The sequence below is a fragment of the Corella eumyota genome, chromosome 3 (genome assembly GCF_963082875.1).
Source record: "Corella eumyota chromosome 3, kaCorEumy4.1, whole genome shotgun sequence".
In the NCBI taxonomy this organism is placed as follows: Eukaryota; Metazoa; Chordata; class Ascidiacea; order Phlebobranchia; family Corellidae; genus Corella; species Corella eumyota.
In genome coordinates, this window is record NC_137492.1 from 2,876,570 (window position 1) to 2,900,772 (window position 24,203).

Below are 24,203 nucleotides of genomic sequence, written 5' to 3' on the forward strand. Positions count from 1 at the left end.
TTACTTTAAATAACAACCAAGTGTAATTAAAGAAACCGAGGTAATGTTTTCATAAAAATCTCTCAAATTGTAACTTGTGTTATAAAAAAGATGCTGACCAGAGGATTACTAACATAGGTGTTTTATTTGGCGTTTAAAACATATAAAAGACACACGAGGCAATAACACGGGAGGAGGTACAAAGAAAAAGGAAAAAAATAAGGTAAGAAAAAAGAACGCCTTTCTACCACGGGTCTTAAGACGAAGAGGAGTTGGTGAAGGCTATTCCCTGCACGAAAACTAATCTACCTAAATCAACAAAAACTTAAAGCATCTGTGGTTTTATAATATAAAGAGGCCAACAGTTTATTAATTACTTACATGTTAAGTTAACTCCTCTACTTTATTCTTTGTGTTCAAACTAAAAATACAAAAAACGCAAGTTGAAAAAAGATAGATTCAATGAAAAAGGATGATCCTAAGTTGTGTTAAAATATACCTTAAAGTTTGAAGGAAGTTGAGCTGCTTGCAGATGCAGATGCAAATGCGGAGTTTCCGCAACCGTCGGTGGTCGAGAATTTGCTCAAAAAAGAAGAAAGTTCTGGAAGTTTGAATTCACATGGAGCAACAACAGAGGTTTCCTCGACACATGGTTCAACAACAGTGGTTTCTTGAACGCATGGTTCAATTACTTTTTGGACACATGGTTCAATGACTGGTGTGATGCATGGTTCAATGACTGGTGTGACACATGGTTCAATGACTGGTGTGACACATGGTTCAATGACTGGTGTGACACATGGTTCAATGACTGGTGTGACGCATGGTTCAATGACTGGTGTTGGGCATGGTCGTACAATTCTTCCTAGAAACAAAAAAGTTATTTGTTTTTTTATGTGTCGGTGATTTTTAAAACCTATTTAATTGCTTTAATTTACTTGGTCGTCGGTAACAGCTGGAAGTTCGGGCAGATGCGCATGCACGTCTGTTATAACAAGGTCGTCGAACTTGGGTTCTGCAAGTTGTAGGTACTCGACATGGAGATGGTCGTCGGATAACTCGTTGGCATGGTGATGGCACTCGTTTGACAACAGTGGTGGTGCATGGTTGGCATGGTTGTCGTGGGATAAACACGGTTGGGGGTGGTGCACATGGTTCAATGGTTTTTTGAAGGGGGCAAAGTCGGGTGATGCATCGTCCGTCGGCGCATCGGGAGACGGTTTTGGTCAAACCGGTACCGCATGGTGCTGCGCTTCCCGAGGTTCGTTTAACCCAAACAATTCTGGAGTCTTCAGCATCAATGCATTGGCCACAGGCGCTGTAGGCTTTGCCGCCTTCGACTTTGACGATTCTCAAACCACCGGTGCATGGAGCAACAGTTTCACATGGGACTGGGTCAATGGTTACGCATGGTTCTGGAATAACGGTCTCACATGGGACTGGGTCAATGGTTACGCATGGTTCTGGAACAACGGTCTCACATGGGACTGGGTCAATAGTTACGCATGGTTCTGGAACAACGGTTTCGCATGGTACTGGGTCGATGACTGGGGTTGGGGTATCACAACCTTTGAAAAGATCGGTGAATTTGCTGAAGTCGAAGGTGGCACCGGATCCAGAGGTGGCGGAGGCGAATGCGGATGCACCGTTTCCTGTTTTGGTGGTTTTGAAGTCAGTAACGTCGCCATTTGCAGATGCAGTTGCAGTTGCAGTGGCTTTGATTTCTGTATTCGAAAAAAAAGACAAACAATTACTTTTATGAATTTATTTCTTAATAAATTAGATTATTTGAATATACAAAGTTTTTCTTTTTTTAATATCTTACTATACCTGGAAGAGCAATGGATACAGCAGATGCTGCTCCGATGAAGAAGGCAATGACAAATAAACTCCTCATTTTTTTGGTTTGGTAGAGGCTAAATTAAATCACGTATTATGACAAGCTATAGTTACGTGCTTACTTATATAGCCTATTTTAGATCCGGGTTTGGAAAGTGAATGCTCTTGAGTTAGTGCAACTTGTGCGTGATGTTTACCTACATATTTTAGTTACAACGTGAACCCAGGTTGCAGTTGCTTAAAAACTATTATTAAGCAAAAGTCGAGGGTCGCGCTGGGCTTTGTTCGTTAAAGTTATCGACACGTGGTTAGTTACAATTGCTCACGAGTCCTGTACAGAAGTACTGGGTACATATAATTGTAACATTGCTCGGTACTTGCGTTGTGTTAAAACCACCCTGTGCAAATAACCTCAATTGGTTACCCATGTCACGCCTATCTCCAACAACCACTTTATAACAGGATGTTAGAATCCGCATTCTTTTAGTAATGTAGCAAAACAGGTTATTTATCATTTTATGCAAACTTTTAACTGCAATTTTAAAGTTTAAAGGGTGTTTCAATGGATTAAAAGCACAGCTGTTGCTGCTTAAAAGGTTTATAAATAGCCTTAGCGTTGTCCAGCTTTATATTTTTAAAAGCTAAATTAAACATTTTAATATTTTTGAACTCTTGTTTATAGAGCTCTTGAAATTTTTTACTTACATTTGCAAAACGCTGCAAAATCTGCAATTGCAATATTTGTACATATTTTTTTTAACTTATTTTTGTATATTTTCTTTACATTTATAATAGATATTGCACATAACACATTTTTAAACAACAATAAATCATAAAAAATCACATAAAATAACAACCTGCAATGTTTAAATTAATCTAAAACTTTAGGTAAATCAAGAAAATAATTGAAAATAACCAATTCTTTAAAATAAAAAAAAACATTACGTTTTTTTGTTTCTTTATTTTCCATATTAGTTTAAATTATGCTTCGCTGGTGTATTTATTTACTTCTGGATTTCCCGTTTTTCGAAAACAATTTTGTGAGTAATTACAGAAGTACAGAAGGCCGAATACCAAAGCAACGCCAATAACGACCAATATCATATCATGGAACAACAAGCTTACTAAATCTGCTCTCATGCTGACCCAACTGAACGATCCGTCTGATGGCTGATTTGGGTCAATGGCTGTTGGGTAATCGAAAAAAAATTGAAAGGAAAATTGTAGCTTGTTGTTGAAATACTGAGTTTTAATACTAAGCAGTGAGCACTTAACAATACCCTTTTCAATTTATTTAACAATACCCTTTTCAATTTATTTTTATCGCATGTGCACAATATAGTTTTCGATTAAAATTGCCCTATAACAACTATTTTACTATCCCTGTTCTGTTAATAAATGTACAACTTACTTATAATTCCGTAGTTGTCGCACATGCCCGGGCAAGCGCAAGGTCCAGTCAGCACAAAGTCCTGTTAAATTAGCAAAATGTAAATGACTAAAGTAGTTAAAAAATAAGAACAATATAAATATAGATTAAATATTCTTAGCTTACGTATTCCGTTGTTATAAGTTCTCCAATAAAATCTAAAGTATGAACTTTTTCAGTGGGGGCGCATTCAAGAATTACTCTTGAAAATCTAAAACAAAATCAATGCTTAATATTTCTGTGAACCAATTAGCCTAGCACTCATTCATTTTGTAATAAAAAAATCAACTCAAAATTGACGACTGATTATTAAAACTACAAGTTGTACCTTTTACTTTTAAAGTTAATAAAAGTACTTATCGTAAGTCCTTTTTATTTTAAATAGATGTGACATTACCTTGCAGTATCATACGCAAGGTAAGATATAGATAACACTCCAGCTGACATGGTAAAGTTTTCAGAGGTCTGAACTCCAAGGTCGTATTCTTCATAAATATTCGAAGTCGATTGCTGTAAGATCTAAGTTAAAAATGAAAGTATAATTAAAAGAATAGCAGGTTATTTAAAATAAAAAAATAAAGTTTAAAGCTATATATCAAGTTATAAAAACGGAAACAGGCTATTAAGTATACCACAGTTATGTCATTTATTAAGGTATTCTCTTACAGGCTGTATCATGAATTGTAGCCGTCCACTTCATGCCATGTAACTTATGTAGGCATATGCTACGTAATTCTATCTTGAAAAAGTGATTTGGCCTTAATTTAAGATGAATATTAAAAATGGCTTACAGCTAGGTTTGTGTAGTGAAAGTTAACCTCCGAGGTAAACCCAATACAGGGATTGTATTGATATTTCCATCCGTATATCAAATCTTCCACTTCCCACTGTGGTTTGTTTGTTGAAGACGCGAGACTTCTTATATTAACTTCACCGCTACCATCCGACATTGTACATCTAAAAGGAAAACTTTTTTATTTTGAAAGTATTTTTGATATAAAAGTGGTGACTTGCACTTTTTTTATACCTCCAAAAATTGTGGTACAATTTTACCGTATCAATAAAAAAAAGGAACTTGGTGAATAGGAAAAAAAGCAAAAATTAACAAAAAATAATCGTTATGTATTCTTAATATTAAAATAGTTTCTTATCTTTTAAATTTATACCTTTGGAAACTGTGATTAAATTTGCAAAAATTTTATTAATCTCATAAAAAAAGGGCTTTAAACAAAACAACTCAATAAGTAGGATGAATGGCAAACATTAACAAAAATTTCATTTTTAACAATTTAATTAAACAAAGAAGAATATATTTACCTGCAGCTATCAGTTCGTGTACATTGCTGTCCCTGTGTTCCAACAGCACAACATATTACAATCAATAAACAAAACTTCGTTGCATTAAACATATTTAACTTCTGTCACACCAAGTAAATATTAGCCAATCAGTAACTAGTTTGTAAAAATATAAAGAGTTATGTCAACATGTCAAATATGATTAATTAAAATACAAAATGTGCATAAAGTTAAATTCTTTTGTTACAATATTATAAAGTTTTTGGTTCGTTTTTAAAATATAATTTATTTTTGGACATTTAATTATAAATTCAACAATCTTTACTTCTATACAGCTTTTAAACCTAATTTTTTTCTATTTTATATATACAAGTTTAACTTTAAATTTAACTTTTGTTACACAATTGTTACAAAATTATAAACAAATTATATAATTTTAAACAATTTTTTGCGTTATTTTATTTTTAAAAATCTATAGCTCGCTCACTAATTTAAAACTATATTTTTATCTTTTTTTTTAAATCTTCATTTTGAATCTTAAAATATTTATTTTGGCTTAATAAATCATATTAACAATTTAAAACCAATTTTAGGTTTAAAATATGATTTCTACAAATTGTATTCAACATTTAAACATAATACCTATATGTACAGCATATTATAAATTATTAACCCAGATTGGTGGATAAATATATTGGTAGAACGCGAAATATACTTAATATTTATATATTCAAAAGTTGTAACTTTGATCTAATATCTAAATATCAAAAAGTTTTTTAATAAGAAACGGTATTATGCATTACTAACAAAATTACAAATGCATTCATATTATTAATGAGTATTCTCTTATGTAAGTTGCTTATTGTCAATATTTATTTTTCATGTACTGTTGTAATAGGCTAAGCAAATATCAAAACCTAATTGTACGTTTAGCAAAATAAAAATATTTTGGATGTTGTTTAAAATTTATTAAATTCAAGAAAAAATGCACGAAATATTTTTTGTTTATTCTTCAAAATTTTCCCATGAAATTTTTTTAATTATCAATTACGTTTTTATTACGCAGACGTTTATATTTATAACTTTTAACAGTGTGTCACTGGGTCATATGACGTCATACGCAAAAACGTCACAATACGTAGTTGGAAAAAGGTGGTTTAAAAAATCTAGTTTTAAATATTTTAAGTAACCAAATTTTATTTAATTAATAAAGTAAAATGTTGTATTAGGTAAAAAATTAACGTTAAAATTTCGGGTTTCTTGGTATTTAGTTTTACAATTTTAAATGTCTTTTTAAAAGTATAAATCAACACAAGTCCCATAATACCTTCATTATTTTTATAGCTTATTAGCGCCGCACTAAAAATCTCATCAACAAGTTAATAAAAATACGAACTGAAATCGATCGCGGAACTTTACTTTAAGCCTGGGGCGGTAAGTCCACGTACGACTCTCTAGCTGCGAAGTCTGATTACCGAGTTGTTGTTAAGATACGAATACGTGTACGCCTAAGGGTACCAACTTGTTGGGTGACTTTTTGTTCAATTCGTTACATCTGAAGTGTTTAAGGATGCGTTTCAATAAATTGTTTAACTCTCAATTGGGTTTGTTATTAAGTTTAGGGACGTTTGTGCTAGGCTGTTCGGTGTAAACGATCACATAAAGTACATATTTGAAGTTATATTGTTATGTAATTTAAAACGACCTAACTAAGATAATTTTTGATGTGAAACTTACTCTAAAAATTACTAGTAATACGATACAGATACAGTGGATAACATTACTACCTTATGCTTTCTTAAATGTTTTGTTTATTTTAGCATATTAAGGTTAGAGCTTTTCAACTTAGCAGCTACCTTGAAACAATGAGATTCAGTAGTTAGGTTAAAATCAATTCTAAATTATGGGTGGTTTGTCTATGAACCCGGACAACCCGGGGCTCGAAAGTGGACCCAAATTGGCACAACAAATAGCACAGGAAGAGGAAGATCTGGGATTAAATGTCGAGACCAAGAAACCTCCGAAATCGGAGGAGGATGAAAAACCGTCGAAAATGAAGCTTGGACCCTTTGAATTTGATACAACTTACCCGAGGACTATACCCGGTCTTATAAGGATTGTACAAGTTGTAAGTTAAAATTTTTACATTCTAAATATAAGTTACTATGAGGCTAATTTATGTCTAAATTAAAAATGGCAACAATTTAAGAAAATTTAAAAAAAAGAGATCTTTTTCATAGGTTTTAATCTGCATTTTGTTTTAACCTAGTAATATGGCTCTTTTCTTAGACTTTGGGTCTTAAGTTCGATAATCACATGTAGCAAGTTAAAACCTTAAAATAAGCCAAAAATTTGTGATTTTGAATGTTTTTATTAATGGTAATCAAATCATATTTGACTTGTAATTTTTTTACTTTCTAGATGATGTTGTTTGTTGCTTTCATATGCCTTGTCATGACAACATGGCCAGAAAATGGGACCTTCGCATTTTACTGCGTTTTCTTAGTGTTTGGGTCAATAATTAGTGGATATCTTCTATTTACTATCATGGCAGGGTTAAGAGGGGAGGCCTTATGCGGTAAGATCACGTGACAAAATGTAGTCTTTCTCTATTAAAATACCTTTTTTTTATAAACTTTTTTTTTTGATTTTATTGTTTATTCTAATTTCATTTTCTTTTTTTGTAGGTATTCGTTGGATCACAGTGGTAAGTAATTTGTTATCGAACAACTGTTACATATAATTATATGGGTGTACATTATCAAAATTTTGAAAATTAATAATTGTTTTTCGTTTTAGGAATTGTTTTATTTTGTTGCGTTTGGTCTTATTATATTCCTTGGTGCTTGTTTAGCAGCAAATAAGGCTGGTGGAGACGCAGCACTCCAGGCTGCTGCGGTGAGTTAAACGTTGTTATTCTAAGATAGTAGACAAGTAGGGCTTCAATTACTGGATCTTATAGATTTAAAGATTTTTTTTAAGTTTATGAAAATTTAAAAAAATATCATCATTTTATTTTCTAAAATATTATCTTTTTTACACAGGCATTCGGACTGATAACTGTCCCAACGTTTATCTATTATGCTTGGATTAACTGGAAACTTCGTTCGGCCCCTCCTTCCGAAAACGATGAAGAAATTAAAGGAAGTTTTCAAAATAGTGAAGATAGCAACCCAATCGAGAATGATAATATTTCAACTCATTCATTCCCGGTGTTTCAAAGCGATTTTCATGTAGAAAATGACAACCAGTCCCAAAGGTAGTGTCTTTATCTACATTCTGCATTTTTTGCATATCAGAATTTATTTTTATTTTTAATTTTGATTGGACTTTTAGAATGAGTCGTCAGCCATCTATAGAATCACGTGGTACAAGACTTTCCTTTCACCCAGGAGTTTACGAAAACACAAAAGCAATTCAAGATAATCACATACAAAGAAGACGACATAGGTAAAAAAAAATTGTAAATTTAAAAATTAAAAAAAAAAGTTTTGTTCTTTGCCTTAACCATATTTTTGTTTATAGTTTGTCTGAAAAAGATTCAGCTTACAGCGAGGGCGCTTCAACGCCCACTCGCGGCAAAGCGATTCCGCAAAAAATGCGTCGAACCGGGAGTGGTTTCAATCTGCACCATCACACAAGACAACATAGTATGGACAACATTTTGCAACGACAACCTCTTGCACATTTAAGTCATCATCCTTATGCAGTAAGAGGGGATGGCAGACCGGAACAACATTCGCACGGCAGGTAACAATGGCAGCTTTTAAAATAGTTTAAAAAAAAATGTGACCAAGTGTTTTTTGCTTCTTAGTGAAAATGCAATATTTTAATGTTCAATATAAAAAAATATTTCTTATTAAATTCCAAAATAAATTTTAAAACTTGTGACTTAATAAATACCTGCACTAGATTCTGTAAGATAACTTTTAACATATTTTATACACAAAACTTTGCTGACTTTACCAGGAGTGGATATGGTTACCCACAAGAACTTGCCAATCAACATCAACATTCATTTAACAACATGGGATTTCAAATGGACGAAGAAGACGGGACGTTAAACGGACGTCGAAAATCGATGCCGGAGTGGCTGAGAGCCGCTCTTGGAGAAGACGTTGCTCCTAGCAACCTGGAATACGATGATGAAGAGTCAGAGCCTCTTCCGAGGATGAACAGGAACGCCACAATGCCGGCTTTTAAAAGACACGAATATCCGTTGCTAAATTCAGATGAAGAGTCGATTCATTATCCTTCTATTTCACAGAATCAAACACTAGGTGTCGGATTTTCGCAGAGAAATCAATTTAATTCTGGTTCTCTGCCTCAGAATGTTAGAAAAGCTGAGACCATGGGAGGTCGACAGCATCACCACCGCGGTAGCCACTTGAGGCGTAGTAGCCGACGACGTCATAGCAGACGACATCACCACCACCACCATCATCACAGCAGTGGAATGCGGAGACATCATCACAACCGAAGGAGCTCACGTCGCCATACCCGACGACCGGTAGACGGCGCCCACGAGGAGTATTTGCGCAGAATGGTTGAAAATGATGAATTAGTAGGCGGAAAATATCCCGATTCCAAACCTATTGAAGCCGGAGATCGAAGGTTATATCCCGAGCAACCGACTTCGATACATTTTCCCGATCAGTCTCGGTGGGACGACGACCAAATGGACAATCCTGTCATGCAGAAATATTTTGCAGATCCTCAGGCGATGCGATAAATTTCTAAATCGGTTAATTCATTAAAATAAGACTGTCCCCCTTTGTTGCATTATTGGTGAAAAAAATAGTTACATTTTTGCCTAGGTTGAATGGTAAAACAAATATCAGAATTTTTGCGTTACCGTTGTTCCCCTAACTAGTCGTTCGCCAGAGCTAGATCATGATGCAGTTACAGTAAATGGTGCCTTATTTGCTTTATTTATCTTTCTAATATTTAAAATGGACATTGCGTTTTGCTACCTTTATTTAGGTAATTAAATTTTGTCGACAGTTTGTTATTTAGTCAAAGTAATTTGTAAAAACGAATATTTTTTCTATACAAACTGCAATAAATTTCTTACCACTAAGCTTTAGTGCTTATTTGAATAAATTTAGATCACTTTTGGAATAGCTATGTTACTAGAACAATATAATTATTGCGTTTATTAAATAGTCATAACAGTGGAAGTCCATACATATTAATTTAGTTGTTGTGTATGTAAGGCAGAAGTTGGACTACTTCAAATCTTTTGTGGCATATTATTATGCCATACTATACGGGTAAGTCTCACTTCGGTTAAAATCTTTGTTCTAAAGTTAAAGGTGATTTTAAGAAAACGTGCAAAGAGAAATAAATAACAAAAAGTTCCTGTTTTTTAAGTTTATTCTTTATAAGTTAACCCTAATTTCAACAATTTTGATCAAATATTAACAGTTTAACGAATAAGTAAAATTTTGCCAAATTTGTGGTAGGATTTAAATTAATTTTTGTAGTAAACTTAAAGGTCGAGACGAATTTCTAAATTTTTAAAGAAGAGATCTTAGTTTAAAGTTCAAGGTAAGTTTTTATTAAAAAATCACTTTTTCAAGATTAATTTAATTGTTTCTTAGTTTATTTAACGTATAATGCTGTACAGTAATGCTAAAGTTATTTCTGTTTTATTTTTAAATTAAAAATTTATCCTCAATCTGTCAAAATTTTTGACAGCTAACTTTTTTGAAGTATTTTTGTGTAATATAATAAACAATTAAAAATGCCAGCAGTGTAAATCGAACTCAGTACCTTTTAGTGTAGCTGAGCTCTCCATTTGGTCACTTTACAAGTAAAATTTTAAACTTTACGAATATATTGGATTGATTAAAATTATTTTTTACAGCTTTGGATTTTTTCTTCAAACTTTGTTTTAAGATTAACTTGAAACAGTTAAAGTATTTCAATTACACTAAACTGAAACATTATTAAAACCAAAATTTTAAAAAATTACCTGAAGTTTTGACAATTTGTTATTTTTTGGTTGTTAATTATGTATCAATTAAGTAGAATTGCAATATGACAAAAATCCAATTTTTATCTGCTCATTGGATTTGTCAAAATTTATTATTTTCTGAATTTAGAATTTGTTAAATTTTAGTTTAGGATCAGTAAGAAGTTTTAAATAAATAATTAATTTAGAAATTTAGACTTAGCGAGTATTTAACTAAACAGGCATTTTATCTGCTGCCTAAAATTTATTTGCCAAAAATAAAAACAACAATATTGAATTATTAAACTGTTCAATTTTAAAGTTGTTAAATTTTGAAATTTTTTTGTAAAAACATATAACTGTTTAATTATCTATATTGTTGTTGTTTATTTTAAAGTTGGCAAGTTTAAATTAATTTTTGCTGCAAAATTTAAGAAGAAAAATGGTTTGTGTTTCATTTTTTAAATTAGCACAGAAAAAAAAACAAGTTTAAAAGCACTAAACTTCATAAAATAACTTAAATTACATAAAAATATAAATACATACAAAGTAAGACAAGATTTTTTCTGCATTTTTAAATTTTTTTTAGTAAAATGTTTTATTATGTTGCAGAAAGAATTAATTGGGATCAGTTTTGTTGTTTGGGAAATTAAGACATGGATGCAAATGCAGAGGCACAAATAGAGGTATATATACTAATTATCACTAAATAAATAAAATGCTATATATATATATATATAAAAAGGTTCATTTAAATTATTTTTTTAATTTTTATTTTTAGAGTGTTGCTCAGCAGAATAATGATGACCTCACCATTGACAATAAAATCGAGAATATTTCTGGAAAAAATAGTCAGGAAATTATTGAAAATATTGAAGAACCTACAGAAAATGAAAATGATAAAATGGAAAAGGAAAACATTGTAGGGTTAGTTGAAAATGATGAAAATAAAGTAGAAGATGATAAAACTCCAGCAGAAAATGTGGAAAACTCAACAGAAAATGATGAAACCCCAACAGAAAATGCTGTAAAAGAAAATGATGAAAACTTGACGAAAAATGTTGAAAACTCATCAGAAAATGTTAAAGATAATGCGGGAGATGTTAACAATTCATCTGAAGTTAAAAATGAAATACCTAAAAATGAACCAGAAGTTTTTAACGCCGAAAATTTATCTAAAAATGAAACAAAAATGGAAGAAAACTCTGAAAATGTTCCAACTAAAAATGAAGTTGAATTAAATGACAATGTTGAAGAGTCAGATGGAGAAATAGGTTTGGATAGATTTCTTAATTTATATAAAAGAATAAATTTCTAAATTTATATATATATATATAATTATTATCAATAAAAAAAACTTTACTAATTTAAATATTGTTCTAAATTTTATTTTTTTTCCAAAGTTGATGATTCCGATAATGAAGCTGAACAGAAAGTTGCAGAGAACAAAGTAGATTACAGTCTTGATGTTCCGGCAGAATTAGATCAACTTGATTATGATGAAGATAGTGACGATAACATGAATTCTGCTGTGCAGAATGGCAAAACAAGCAAGGTAAAAAAAGTTAGGTAGTTAAACCTTTTTATTGACATTTTTGTAACTGTTATTTTTTGTAACCTGTTATTTTTAATTTTTAAGATGGAAAAGCAACAAGAAATTGAAATGTCTGAAGGGGAGGTAAAAATGAAAATTAATTTACGAATAAAAATAAATAAAATCATATAAATTGATTTATAATTTTTTTTTTATAATTCTTAGATTGAATCAAGTGATGGTGAGCTAAAAAGTGACAAAGAAGATAATAACCAGGTAAAGGGGGCCAAGTAATACATACAAAAATTTTTTTTAATTTTTAAAATTTAAATTTTTTAGAACATTTCTCAAATTGGTTTCTACCCTGATGAACGTGAAGATGGAGAGATGGTGGATCCAATGGGTAACTTAATTTTTGTTTAATATAAATTTGTTTCTTGAATAATTGTGCTAGTTTTTTTTGTAATTCAATAATCTTTAACTGTATTTATGCGGTACAGAATTTTGTTTTAAAAATTCTCATTATCTAAACAGTCTTAAATTTATAAACATTGTAACAGTCTTTAGTTATACAGTTTTTATTTAAAAACTTTTTATTAAAATGTATTGAACAGAAGGCCCCGCTGTTCCTCGTGAAATTTGTCGCTTTTTTGAGCGTGGAAGTTGTACTTGGGGAGATAGATGCAGGTTTATACATCCTGGGATTAACGATAAAGGTAAATTTAACAACCTATGACCTAAACGTAAGGTTGGTCTTATTACCCAGGCCAAAACTTTAGTTTTCTTTGTAGATTTTGTATATAATTGGCCTGGTAAATTAACTAATAGTTAATCTGTTGAATGGTATAGGTATTTAAATATTAAATTTAAATAGGTGAATATCGAATGTTTGACGATGGAAGGGAGGCCAAGAAACCGGTTGTGGAAGAAAAATCCCTTACCCCCGCTATAGACCCAAGGGTAAAAAACAAATTTTTAATATTTTGAAATTTGTAAAATTATTTTTATCAAGAAACAATTCTTTTGATAATAAATTTGATAAATAAAAATTTTTTTTTTAGGAATTCCCACCAAATTTCATGGATGGTCCTCCTCAAATGGAAACACCTTGGGAAAGGGGGCTAAGATATGCTAAAGAGGTTAAAAAATTATATTTTTATTATTTAATTTTATATATATATATGCCTTGCACGATTTTTTCTGTAAAATTTGTTAGTCATTTCATAAAACTTGTTTTTTGACTATTGGATTAAGGCCATATTATTCAAAAATGTTTAAAATGTTAAATTTTTCAGATGCGAAAGCGTTCAATGCAACGAAAAGTGGAAGAACCTGATTTCATGAGAAAAAGGGAAATAATTTCAACAAACGAAGCCTTAAATGTGGATAGGGATATGGATTATATTGCCCATAAACCATTGGTTGATGATATGAGGTGGTTATATTAAAAAATTTAAAAAAATCCAAAAAAAAATTTTTTAAATATTTTTTAACAATAAACTTTTTATTTTAGGGGTTATGACCCTTTTGCCGATTTAGAATCAGACGAACGATATGCAGTTCCACCACCGGAAGTGCTAAAGAAGCTCAAGAGATTTGAGAGAAGAGAGGAAAGAAGGTCACCAGGCAGGGTAAACACTTTCTAATTGAAAAATAAAAAAAAAAACAATAACAAAAAAGTGTCGACTAAAATATAATATTTTATTTTAGGGAGACTCACCCTCTCGCAGAAGGGGATTTCCCCCACCCATGGGTCACAACAATAGAAGAAGGTAAATAGTGTTTAAAACTTATTTCTTATTTTTTAATATTTCTTTTATTTTTGGAAAAGGTGTAAAAAAAAATTTAAACTATTTGTAGATCCCCTCCCAGACCTAACATGCACCCTCAGCATAGAGACATCCCACCTTACATGAGACAACCCAACTTCATGGAACGAGGACCCCCAAATATGAGGTAAAATTTAAATTTAAAATCAGTTTTTAAATCTGCTTTTTAACACCTTAAAAAAAAGAACAAAAAATTAGTTTTTAAAATATTTTTATGTTATAGAGATAGAATGGAAGGCAAACCTGGAATGGAGCATAGGAGATCACCAGATTTTAGAAGGTAACAAATATATATTCATTTATATTTTTATCTGCTTGACAATGTTTAGAAAAATTAAATATAAAATTTATTTGTTTTTTGTTTTTAGGAGAGAAGTGGAAAGTAGAATCATTCCAGCTCAGAGAGATAACAAATCACCAAGACAACAAGGTTTATATTTACATCTATTTATTAAGTGTTAATATCACTCAAAAACTAATTAATTTAAAAAATTTTAATTAAAAACAAAAAAAAATTTATGTAAAAATTATTTTAGCATCTCAACCTCTCCAGCAAAGAGGTGACAACTGGCAAGATCCTTGGGCACGTGGAAGACAAAAGGAGCGAAGTAAGAGCAACTCCTCTAGCTCTGGGTCATCAAGCTCTGGAAGCTCATCTCGGTAAAGATAAATTTTTTGGAAAAGCGAAATAAAATCTTTTTGTTTAGTTGATTGCTTGTAATTTTATGTATAAACCAAGAGGTTTTTGAGTTTAGTTCCTTGTATTTGCTATTGTTTTTTAATACTTTCAACAAGTAAAATATTATTTTTAGATCATCAAACTCATCAAGAAGTTCATCGTTCTCCAGTAGGTCCTCTTCCAGATCTTCCTTTTCAAGGTAGTTTTTTTTTATTTTGGGTGTAATTTGAATTTTAATTTGTTTTTTAACCTTTTTAAATTACTCTTATACTTTTTTTTAGTTCATTTAGTGATTCGAATTCAAGTAGGTCCGGTTCTCCTGAACCTGTAAAAGTAGGGAAAAAGGTATTAAAAAAGAAGAAAAATCAAGATGCAAAAAATGTTCCTGCAACCAAAAAAAATGGTAAGCGATAAAAAAAAATTTTCGACTATTTATTTAATTCTTTAAAAATTTAAATTTTGACAGTTAAAATTTGTTTTGTTAGTGATTTCTAAAATCGCCCCAGCAGTTAAACCTGCATCACCAAAAAAATCCCCTAAAGCGATAAAACCTCAACCAGTTAAACAACCAACTAAACCAGTGGTTCCAGAAGCTAAAAAGAAAGTTGTTCCCAAAACGAAGGTATTTAATTTAAATAAATGTTACTCAAAATATTCAATTTTTTACCATTTCGGCCCAATTTAATTTTAGATTTTTTGACTATTAAGTTTTTTTTTTAATTGAAATATTGGCTTTAAAATTATTATTATTAGTGATGCTTGTTTTAAATTTTATAGGCAAAAGAAAGGGGCAGGACCAAAACTAAGACTAAAAGGTAGGTAGTTGTATTTAACAATATAAAATGGAAACTGATTTAAAAAAAAAATTACTTATTTAAAATATGAAATATAAAAATTTAAAATTTTTTAAATTTAAAAATTTACTCAATCAATAATTGACTTATGAAATTAAAAATTTTTGCAGAAATAAATCAGATAGTTCAAGTACGAGTGAGTTCAGTCACTCAAGTAGTTCATCAAGAAGTAGATCACGATCAAAATCGGAAAGTGGGTCTGGGTCAAGCTCATCATCAGGTAATATCTGAAAAAAAAAAATTTTATTTTTATTTGCTTCAACTAATTGTGGAAAACTTTTTTTTAATAAATAACAATGTATTTGATTATAATTCAATTTTTTAAAATAATAATTTGTAGATTATGTTATTATCTGTATTATTAAATTAAAAGAAAAAAATAATATTATTCTAGGTAGTGATAGTTCAAGTTCCTCTGGAAGTTCTTCTGAAGATGAAAGCGCAACTAAAAAGAATGGTAAAAATATTTCAAAGTATTTTGATCAAAAATATGAAAAAAAAACAATTATTAAAATTCTATTATGTTGTACAACTTGATATAAGTTGATAATAAAAAAAATTATTCATAGTAAAAGCAAAGGCAAAACCAAGCAAAGTTTCAGTGCCATCTAAACCAGGTGGAAAAAATGTAAAGATGACAATTATCAACAAACCTAAGGTAAAAGATGAAGCTCACTATTTTGTAAAAACAAAATTATTTTAAATTAAATTAAACAAATTTTTATTTGCTCAAAATAATTTTTTGTTTTTTTTAAAGGTTGCTGCTAAAGGAGCTCCAACAGAAAACAGGTATAAAAATTATTTAAAACTTTTCTTATTAACAGTTAATTTTAAACACATTTTTCGTTTAACAGAAAAAGAACTGCCAACCAAATGTCGAACCAGCCTCCTAAAATAGTTTCGGCGATTGCAAATCGAAGAGTTGAGCTTTTAGAACAACTAAAAGTTGTTGAAAATGCAATTCTAAAAAAAAGGGCAAAATTAACTTGAAATTTAAAACATTTGTATATCCATCACTCTGTTGGAATATTTTATAAACAGTTTACAGCAATCATATTTGGATTATAAGTTTCTAGTTGTGCCAACTGTTATATACTTATTTGTAAATACAATTTTGGAATTGTGGGTTTTGTGCTTTTATTTCTTTTTCGGATATCTTTACTTTATCTTCATTGAGGAAAGGCCTTTAAATGTTAAACATAGAGTAACAGGCTTAGTTGTTACCCTTACCTCAGCTTAGTCTCGAGTTGTATGGGGCGGTTTTGAATATTAGTTTCAAAGTTGTTAAAGCATTAATTAAGCTGCCAAATATTTTTTTTAGCTTGGGGTTTTTCGTATGGCCAGTAGCAAGCAGTCGGGATCGAACTGTAGGCCGCACGTTGTTAAATGTTAACTTATGTGTTCAAATTACTACATCTCGACGACTCTTCTATATAATATGCTGCGTTTAATAATTTTTTTTTTAATAAAACTACATTCTTCACGAAGTTAAACAACAAAAATTTACACTAATTAATTTAGTTTTTGCGGTTACCACATTTCTTTCGCAGAATTTTCAAAACAAAAACATACGACGTTTCTATCGGTGACGTCACCACGCTTTACGTGGATGTCGATCGGCAAGCGAAACCGGTTTTAAATCAACTATAAAAGACTTTCTGAATTAAATCTTCAAGGTAGTAAAAAGGCTAATAGTTGTTGCTTAGAGCAGTTAGTGAAGTTAATGTTGAATTGGCAATAATGTATATTATTTAAATTTGTCAGACAAGCGAAATTCGGTTAATTAATTGTTTATAATAAATTTTAACTTATATTCTGAAAATGGCAAGAAACGATTCCATTTTATGCTTGTTTGACGTTGATGGTACATTAACACTATCTCGTCAAAAAATTAAACCTGACATGCAAAAATTCATGCAAGAACTTAAATCTAAAGTCAAAGTTGGCATAGTAGGAGGTTCTGACTTCGATAAAATTGTTGAACAGCTTGGCTCAGATGCAAACGAACTAATCTCGAATTTTGATTTTGTGTTTTCTGAAAATGGGTTAGTTGCATATGAAAACGGGAAGTTTCTAGCTGAAGAAAGCATCCAGGAGCATTTAGGAGACGATTTTTTACAAGAGTTTATCAACGAATGTTTGTCTTACATGTCCAAAATTAAACTGCCAAAAAAGAGGGGTACATTTGTTGAGTTCCGAAAAGGGATGCTGAATATATGTCCGGTCGGAAGAAGTTGCAGCCAAAAAGAAAGAGAGGAGTTTTTCGAGTACGATAAAACTGCAAATGTTCGAAAAGATTTTGTGAAACATTTGGAAAACAAATTTGCAGATAAAGGTATGGGGAAAAAAATCTAAAAATCCTTTGGGATCACTTGTAGTTTATGGTACCCAATTTAATTAGGAACTATAAAAAAAGATGTGAAATGTGTATAAGTAACAAGAACAAAATTTATCAATTTGGCGCCAAAAACTACAAGTTTTCCTTATTAATAATTTAATATTTTTTGATTCTGTTATTTTTTAATTTAAACATTAAAAAAAATTTTAACATTGTTTTAATTGCAGGTTTAACTTTTTCTATTGGTGGCCAAATCAGTTTTGATGTTTTTCCTAACGGTTGGGACAAGAGATTTTGTCTCCAGCATGTTTGCAAACACAACTTTAAGGAAATCCACTTTTTTGGGGATAAAACGATGAAGGGAGGCAATGACCACGAAATTTTCGAAGACAGTCGAACAATTGGGCATACTGTCACTTCACCTGAAGATACAATACAACAAGTTACTCAACTTTTCTTTTAAATATGTTAAAATTAAAAATGTTTTGAGATTTTTAAAGAAAAAATACCCTAAAATAGAGATTATGTTTTAAAAAGTTTGTATTTTAGAATTGAAATCTGCATATAATTTTCATAATTTGTTTAGTTTTCCATGTATTGTGCTTAATAATATTATTAGCTTTTATAGTCTACCTATTTTTGTTTGCTAAATTTGAAACCAAATTTGCACTTACTTTAAAATTGTGATTTTTTAAGAAATAACAAAACTTTTTTTTACCAGGCAGTACTAAATTGATAATTTATTATGAAGTAAAAACTATTTTGATTTTATTTTTAACATCTCTGTTTATTTTGATTTATTTTTTGTGCAATTTTAAAGTTGGCCTCATTTGTCTTTTAGGTGCATTTTAAATAAAAGACTTGAAATAAAGCAAAAAATGGTAATGCAATTATATTTGTTGTACTACAATAGCTATATTAGATAACAAAATAATATGTTTTTAACAATAGAAATATTTATTTAAACTGAATTGTATAAGATTTTTATAAAAATTGATACCATGTTTGTGAGAAACAATTTTTTTTTGAGGATAACTTAACCAAATAAAAAAATATCTAATAAAATGGAAACCCTGTTGCTGATGTCGGACTTCAGCGAACTAATTGTTACAAAGTTTGTTTCTTTATGCAATACGATGCAAGTTAATTGGTCTTTAAAACAGTTTTGAAGCAAAATAAAATAAAAGATTAACTTGTTACAGATATAACATTAAAATAGCTTTCTTTTAATTGGGTTTACCAGTTTTTTTAATTATTTAAATATGAATTCTGATGAATGGTCAACGCGGGAAAAATTAGCGATTTCTTCTTACGTTTTAAATAGCGGTGGTCAACATTGGTAAATTATTTTTAAATATTTTGTTAAGTCTAATCCTAAAACGTAATTAAATAGGCGTTTAAACCTAACTAACCCCCTTTTCAAATCGTGTATTTTTTCCTTACATTCGTTTAAGTTTTTTTAAAATTTTATCAATTTTTTTAAATCTTATTTTTTTTTAATATTTTTTGTCGCTAATAAAAAATTAAAATAACTTTACATAGATTAAAAAATTTTGCAAACTTTAATAGGGGTGGCAATGTTCTGCGCATGTTATTACCACTAGGGGAGCCAGACAGGCCTTCGGATTTTTTTAGTGCAAAAAAATGTGCTCAACAATATTCTTTACTTACAGAGTCGGCAGAAACACCAAGGTTAAAAAATATTTACAATTAACATTTTGAGAAAAAAAAATTTTTTCACTTTTTATTAAAAGTGAAATTTTATGATCATTTTTTTGGTAAAATTCAGAAGAAAAAGAGGAGAGAGGAGCGAATCCACTGAGTCCTCCTCTTCCATGTCCTCCCACTCTTCCTCTTCTATTGGAGAAACAATTGTGAAGAAATTAACTCTAGAGAGAATTGAGGAAATCAAAAAATTAATTCGAGCAGAAAAGAGTAAATATCGGAAATTAAAACACACAATTGATCAGGTTTCAAAAAAATTTATGTAGAAATTTGTAATGTCTGGATAAAAACGTTAAATTTTCTGGTGCCAGCCTTAGACAAGAGTTATAATAATGGTTGTTATTTTTTTGCTTTAAGTTAGTCCTTTTGAAATTGTGTTAATTTTTGTCTTTTTTTTTTTTCTTTTTTCTCGGCTTGTAATTAACATTTTTTTCTAAAATAGTCTTGTTTATTAAAATTTGTTTTAGATAAACTCTGGTGAAATGGATGATAAACTTGATTCAATGATTGCTGACATGAACAAGTAAATTTTTTTGATTTTTTGAATAAAATTTATACAGTTTTCAATACTTATTAATAGGCTTCTGCAAAAAAAACCATTAACTTTTAGGTTTTGTAGAATTGTATATATATATATACCATTATGCTTTTTTATTTTTGTTATTACTTTTGCATTTTATTTATAAACAGAAGACTATCTCCAAAATTACCAGACGACCATACCGAAAAACCTACCGAAAAAATCCAAGAAAAAAACAATAATACATTATCACAACAACAAACTGTTAAACCTGTATCAAGTTCTAGTACATTATTACCAACATGTAGTACTTCTGTGTCCACAACTACTCCTCAAAAACTAAACAATGATGTAACTAATGTATCACCTAAATTAGATGAAAATACAAATAAAGACAATTCTTTATTAGAGAAAAATAAGGAAATTCCTAATAATGATGTGGATTTAAAAACAGAACTTGTGACAGGTATAATTTAATCATTTATTTTCTTTGCTTTTTTTTACTATAAATATGCTTTGATTACTTTTAAATTAAAACATATATATCTGCTATTTATTTTATTGTTTAACCTGTAATGATGGATTTTAGATGCAGATGCAGAGTTTTTAAAATCAGAAATTAATGAACCGGTAAGTTCTTTTATTTTATTAAAAAATATAAATCTTTTATATACATATATTTTAATTAATTTTATAAAATATTTATGTGTATATATATATTTGTTTTTATTTTTTTCCAGACACCATTTACTGAAATTATCCCAACTATCACATTACATAAAGACACCAAATCTTTAAATGTGGAAACCCCCAAGAAATCAGAGACTGTGATATCAGTGTCTGATGAAGTTCATAAAATAACAACTGTTAAAGATTTTAGCAGTTTCACCAAAAATGTAAATAAATAAATTTTTCTGTTTTTGTATAAAATTATTTTTCACTATTCAGAATATGTATTAATATTTAATGTTTTGATAGGACCAAGAAAACGATGAAACAACTTTAAAACCTGAAATTTCTCCCTTAAAATCTTTCATAACAACACAACCAGACCTAAACCCAGAAACTAAACCGGTTTCAACTAAAGACATTCCCAAAAACAGTGAACTCCAAAATGAGATTGCTTCACCAAGTAAAAATAAAGACAGTCAAAACATTACAGAGGATATATCTGTAGAAACTAATACAAGAACCACTGACACCTCAAAAGATCATATAGTTACTAGTAAAGATTCTGTAGATATTTCTCCATCAGAAGAAAATAAACACTCTGATAAAAAATTTGAAAGTGAGACTAAAGAAGGCTGCCAAATTACCAGTACACAAAAGGTAGTTGAAATTTAATTTGTAAATGTTTTCAGAAAAATGTTGTAAATATGAATTTTTTTTATTGGGTTAGTTTATTATATATAATAAAAACTTACAAAAAACAAGGTTTCAATACAACAAGCTGAAAAAAAATATAAGCAATTTTTGTAACTTACTTGACCTTAACCTATTTCCTTGTATTATGAATTTGTATTACTAGGAAAAGGAAGTGGAATTGGAAAATGAGGAGGTAATATCACACCAAAGCCTAAGTGTTACTGATGATTATGCTGATTCGGAAAAACTAGAAGACTCTTCAATTGGTAGTTGTCATTAATATATAACTTTATTTAAACCATTTACAGTTCATAGTCCTCAAATCTTTTACCTTTACGATCCTTTTCAAATTTTTTACCCCCTTTTTCAGTTCTTAAAAAATATATTTATATACGCTAAGCTCTAACTTTATATATAATATATATACCTTTGGTATGTAGCCTATCTATCTTTATTAAAGGGTCTTAAAACCATAAGTGATCTCTTTCTTTGTATCTTTTTTTAATTTTTTTTCACCTTTTTTTAATTTTTTTTTTGTAAATATATTTTTTAGATTTTGGGTTAATTTTACCATTTTTTCTGTTAGGTTATCCTCTGAGTATGCCAAGTACACCAGCTTATGTTGATAGTTTTCCAAGCAGCCCAGCTTTATCTAATGCGTAAGTGTTTTTTATTTATAAACAAAAATTATCTTTGCATTTTAATTCAATAAAATTTCAATACATTTTATTTTTTTCCTTATATAGAAGTGATGCAGATTTAGAATCTTCAGCCAGCAGTCGTGCTTGGAAAAAATCGATCATGATTTTATGGAAACAAGTTGCTAGTCACCGGTAAAAATTAATATTTTTACAGTATGTCTTATAATATTATTATTTTAACTATATGCCTAAACCCAATAACACCCTGTACAAATACACTTCGGAAATTTCCCCTTCCCAAAATTGGTGGTTGTAAAAGAATTTGCTGTACTAGGTCAAATTACTAGTTAAGTGCCACTGGACTAGTACCTTCTTTAGACAGGGGAATTTTCCCACTACCCTACTTCTAATACAATTTACAGCTGCCACTTTTTATTGGTAAAGCCCTGTTGACATTTTTGAATAATATTTTTGTTGTCACAGATATGCAAGTTTATTTCTTCAACCAGTTACTGATGACATTGCACCAAATTATTCAAAGATAGTTTATAGAGCAATGGACTTATCTTTACTCAAGAAAAATTTGGAGACTGGAGTGGTAGGCACAAATATTTTTTGCCTAATTTATTTTTAATTAAAAAAAATATTTGAATAAAATTCAGTTAATATCAAAATTTAAAACTTTTTTTTTGGTAAATCGACTTTTCAAAAAATTCGATTTTGTGAAATTAGTTGAAATTAATATTTTCTATTAAATTTTTAAAGGTTCGAACGACAAGTGACTTCCAAAGAGATTTGATGCTGATGTTTGAGAATGCTTTAATGTACAACAATATTGAGCATGATGTTTATAAGATGACCATGCAGATGCAGAGTGATGTGATGGACCAAGTTGCAGTAAGTTAAAAACAAAAAAATCCAAATTTAGTGGGTTTATAAAAAAATTGAAGACTTTTATTGCACTTTTTGTAATATTGGTACACTAAGCTATTAGTTTTAACCAGAAAATAGCAATTTTACAAAAATACCCATGGTAGGAATCGAACCTGGGACCTCTTGCTGCAAAAATGATTTCTTTGAATTTATTTTACCTGGAGTTATATTTAAAGTAACAATTTTTTTATTTTAAGCAATTTTTAGCCACCCAACTAATGCTTGAAACAGTTCAACAAACGACTCCCAAAGGTTTAAGAAGAAGCACTTTAAGAAAATCTGCTGTTAGTGAAAAGGTAAATTTTTTTTTTAACATAAATAAAAAAAAATTTTTTATCATATTAAAATTAATTTAAAAAAATTGAATTACTTAAAAATCTGTATTTTAAAAATTGTTCAAAGCCCCCCAAAAATGCAAAAAAACTATAATCCCACACTTTTGGACAATTAAGATGCATCATAAATATATACTAAATGGAATTTTAAATTTTTTATTATTTTAATAACCATGTTTCTTATTTTGCAAAATTGTTTATATTTTTGGTAACATTGTTCCTAAAGGGTACTTCCCCTACCTTGATAACAATATCAAATGATCAGCTGATTAGTTTACTAGTATGTATTTAACCACTCCTTTGTGCACCGATATTATTAGGTTTTCCCACATCACGCTTTTGTTATTGTTTTTCCTATATTTGTTCTCTGAAGTGAGTTTGATTTTAGAAAATGTGTGAGTGTGTTTTAATAGGCTCAAACAGGTTTTGATTATGTGTTTTTCTGTTTGCTTTTTGTTAATCGGTTTTAAGTTTAAAAATATTATTGAAAATAACTTTTAACCTTTATAAACCTCTAAAAATAAAGTGCCAGCAGTGGGAATTGAACCTCTAGGTGTAGCTACTGCTCTAACATGCATAACATTTTTAGAAGTGATTAACTGTTTATACTTACATCTACGATTTTATGTAATATTTTCCTTTTTCTATGTATTTTATAAAGGTTAGTGAAGCAAGGAGCAAACGCACTGCTGCGATCGAAGGAGAGAACCGTTACGCGAAAAAGTGACCGCGAGATGGGGGGCAAGAGCGCGCACAAACTTAAAACTGTTACAGTGATCCAAAAAAACGTTCTTTTCAACATAAAATTTAAGAATTCACTGCCAAATAGTCCAACACAAAAAGTAAACCACAAAAACTGATATTACAGTAGTTATTGAATAAAAGTCAGTAAAAAAATGCTGTTGTTACATAGAAAAATTAGAGATTTTTACACATTTTGTGTTTTAAAGT

The 24,203-nt window shown here is 29.9% G+C and overlaps 5 protein-coding genes across 6 annotated transcripts; 4 read left to right on the plus strand and 1 right to left on the minus strand.

Moving 5' to 3' along the window:
• Nucleotides 1–111: 111 nt before the first annotated feature.
• LOC145745590 (uncharacterized) lies at nt 112–1,900 on the minus strand. Of its 2 annotated transcripts, none has more exons than XM_082563707.1 (5): nt 1,810–1,900; nt 918–1,703; nt 479–844; nt 361–400; nt 112–284 (listed from the first exon to the last, which is right to left on the minus strand). In XM_082563707.1, the coding sequence occupies exons 1-3, from the start codon at nt 1,874–1,876 to the stop codon at nt 480–482; spliced, it is 1,218 nt and encodes a 405-aa protein (XP_082419833.1). In that variant the 5' UTR covers nt 1,877–1,900; the 3' UTR covers nt 112–284; nt 361–400; nt 479. The 2 variants fall into 2 exon arrangements, with proteins under 2 accessions (XP_082419833.1, XP_082419831.1); XM_082563705.1 differs by having other exon boundaries at nt 112–288.
• A 4,467-nt stretch (nt 1,901–6,367) lies between these two features.
• On the plus strand, nt 6,368–9,635 carry LOC145744935 (uncharacterized). The gene is made up of 8 exons (XM_082562909.1): nt 6,368–6,671; nt 6,965–7,121; nt 7,231–7,250; nt 7,343–7,441; nt 7,588–7,802; nt 7,880–7,993; nt 8,069–8,293; nt 8,513–9,635. Exons 1-8 carry the CDS (start codon nt 6,447–6,449, stop codon nt 9,273–9,275), a joined length of 1,818 nt encoding a protein of 605 aa, XP_082419035.1. The 5' UTR covers nt 6,368–6,446; the 3' UTR covers nt 9,276–9,635.
• Nucleotides 9,636–10,978: 1,343 nt separating this feature from the next.
• LOC145744767 (uncharacterized) lies at nt 10,979–16,514 on the plus strand. Its single transcript, XM_082562709.1, has 25 exons — nt 10,979–11,185; nt 11,281–11,773; nt 11,903–12,054; nt 12,139–12,177; nt 12,259–12,309; nt 12,373–12,436; nt 12,648–12,749; nt 12,908–12,993; nt 13,095–13,172; nt 13,329–13,468; nt 13,547–13,664; nt 13,744–13,805; nt 13,894–13,989; nt 14,086–14,142; nt 14,231–14,292; nt 14,399–14,522; nt 14,675–14,740; nt 14,823–14,944; nt 15,027–15,163; nt 15,319–15,356; nt 15,506–15,615; nt 15,790–15,852; nt 15,965–16,053; nt 16,153–16,184; nt 16,250–16,514. The coding sequence occupies exons 1-25, from the start codon at nt 11,156–11,158 to the stop codon at nt 16,383–16,385; spliced, it is 2,547 nt and encodes an 848-aa protein (XP_082418835.1). The 5' UTR covers nt 10,979–11,155; the 3' UTR covers nt 16,386–16,514.
• A 497-nt stretch (nt 16,515–17,011) lies between these two features.
• On the plus strand, nt 17,012–18,626 carry LOC145744958 (phosphomannomutase 2-like). The gene is made up of 2 exons (XM_082562934.1): nt 17,012–17,730; nt 17,961–18,626. Exons 1-2 carry the CDS (start codon nt 17,217–17,219, stop codon nt 18,194–18,196), a joined length of 750 nt encoding a protein of 249 aa, XP_082419060.1. The 5' UTR covers nt 17,012–17,216; the 3' UTR covers nt 18,197–18,626.
• A 307-nt stretch (nt 18,627–18,933) lies between these two features.
• Nucleotides 18,934–24,134, plus strand: LOC145745223 (uncharacterized). Its single transcript, XM_082563229.1, has 15 exons — nt 18,934–19,072; nt 19,303–19,425; nt 19,523–19,703; nt 19,926–19,981; nt 20,149–20,444; nt 20,568–20,608; nt 20,719–20,874; nt 20,957–21,307; nt 21,507–21,609; nt 21,930–22,002; nt 22,090–22,176; nt 22,468–22,582; nt 22,750–22,881; nt 23,115–23,213; nt 23,914–24,134. Exons 1-15 carry the CDS (start codon nt 18,996–18,998, stop codon nt 23,977–23,979), a joined length of 1,956 nt encoding a protein of 651 aa, XP_082419355.1. The 5' UTR covers nt 18,934–18,995; the 3' UTR covers nt 23,980–24,134.
• The last annotated feature ends 69 nt before the right edge of the window (nt 24,135–24,203 follow it).

What these genes read in the sequence shown, in the direction of transcription:
- LOC145744935 (XM_082562909.1), top strand. Translation starts at nt 6,447, where the DNA reads ATGGGTGGTTTGTCTATGAACCCGGACAACCCGGGGCTCGAAAGTGGA. An exon ending in AAGAGGGGAGGCCTTATGCG is followed by an intron (nt 7,122 to 7,230) that starts GTAAGATCACGT and finishes CTTTTTTTGTAG; the next exon opens with GTATTCGTTGGATCACAGTG. An exon ending in ATACAAAGAAGACGACATAG is followed by an intron (nt 7,994 to 8,068) that starts GTAAAAAAAAAT and finishes TTTTGTTTATAG; the next exon opens with TTTGTCTGAAAAAGATTCAG.
- LOC145745590 (XM_082563707.1), bottom strand. Translation starts at nt 1,876, where the DNA reads ATGAGGAGTTTATTTGTCATTGCCTTCTTCATCGGAGCAGCATCTGCT. An exon ending in TGTATCCATTGCTCTTCCAG is followed by an intron (nt 1,704 to 1,809) that starts GTATAGTAAGAT and finishes TTTCGAATACAG; the next exon opens with AAATCAAAGCCACTGCAACT. An exon ending in CAGCTGTTACCGACGACCAA is followed by an intron (nt 845 to 917) that starts GTAAATTAAAGC and finishes TTTTGTTTCTAG; the next exon opens with GAAGAATTGTACGACCATGC.
- LOC145744958 (XM_082562934.1), top strand. Translation starts at nt 17,217, where the DNA reads ATGGCAAGAAACGATTCCATTTTATGCTTGTTTGACGTTGATGGTACA. An exon ending in AAACAAATTTGCAGATAAAG is followed by an intron (nt 17,731 to 17,960) that starts GTATGGGGAAAA and finishes TTTTAATTGCAG; the next exon opens with GTTTAACTTTTTCTATTGGT.
- LOC145745223 (XM_082563229.1), top strand. Translation starts at nt 18,996, where the DNA reads ATGAATTCTGATGAATGGTCAACGCGGGAAAAATTAGCGATTTCTTCT. An exon ending in TTAGCAGTTTCACCAAAAAT is followed by an intron (nt 20,875 to 20,956) that starts GTAAATAAATAA and finishes ATGTTTTGATAG; the next exon opens with GACCAAGAAAACGATGAAAC. An exon ending in AGCCCAGCTTTATCTAATGC is followed by an intron (nt 22,003 to 22,089) that starts GTAAGTGTTTTT and finishes TTCCTTATATAG; the next exon opens with AAGTGATGCAGATTTAGAAT.
- LOC145744767 (XM_082562709.1), top strand. Translation starts at nt 11,156, where the DNA reads ATGGATGCAAATGCAGAGGCACAAATAGAG. An exon ending in AGAGATGGTGGATCCAATGG is followed by an intron (nt 12,437 to 12,647) that starts GTAACTTAATTT and finishes TGTATTGAACAG; the next exon opens with AAGGCCCCGCTGTTCCTCGT. An exon ending in CAATTATCAACAAACCTAAG is followed by an intron (nt 16,054 to 16,152) that starts GTAAAAGATGAA and finishes TTTTTTTTAAAG; the next exon opens with GTTGCTGCTAAAGGAGCTCC.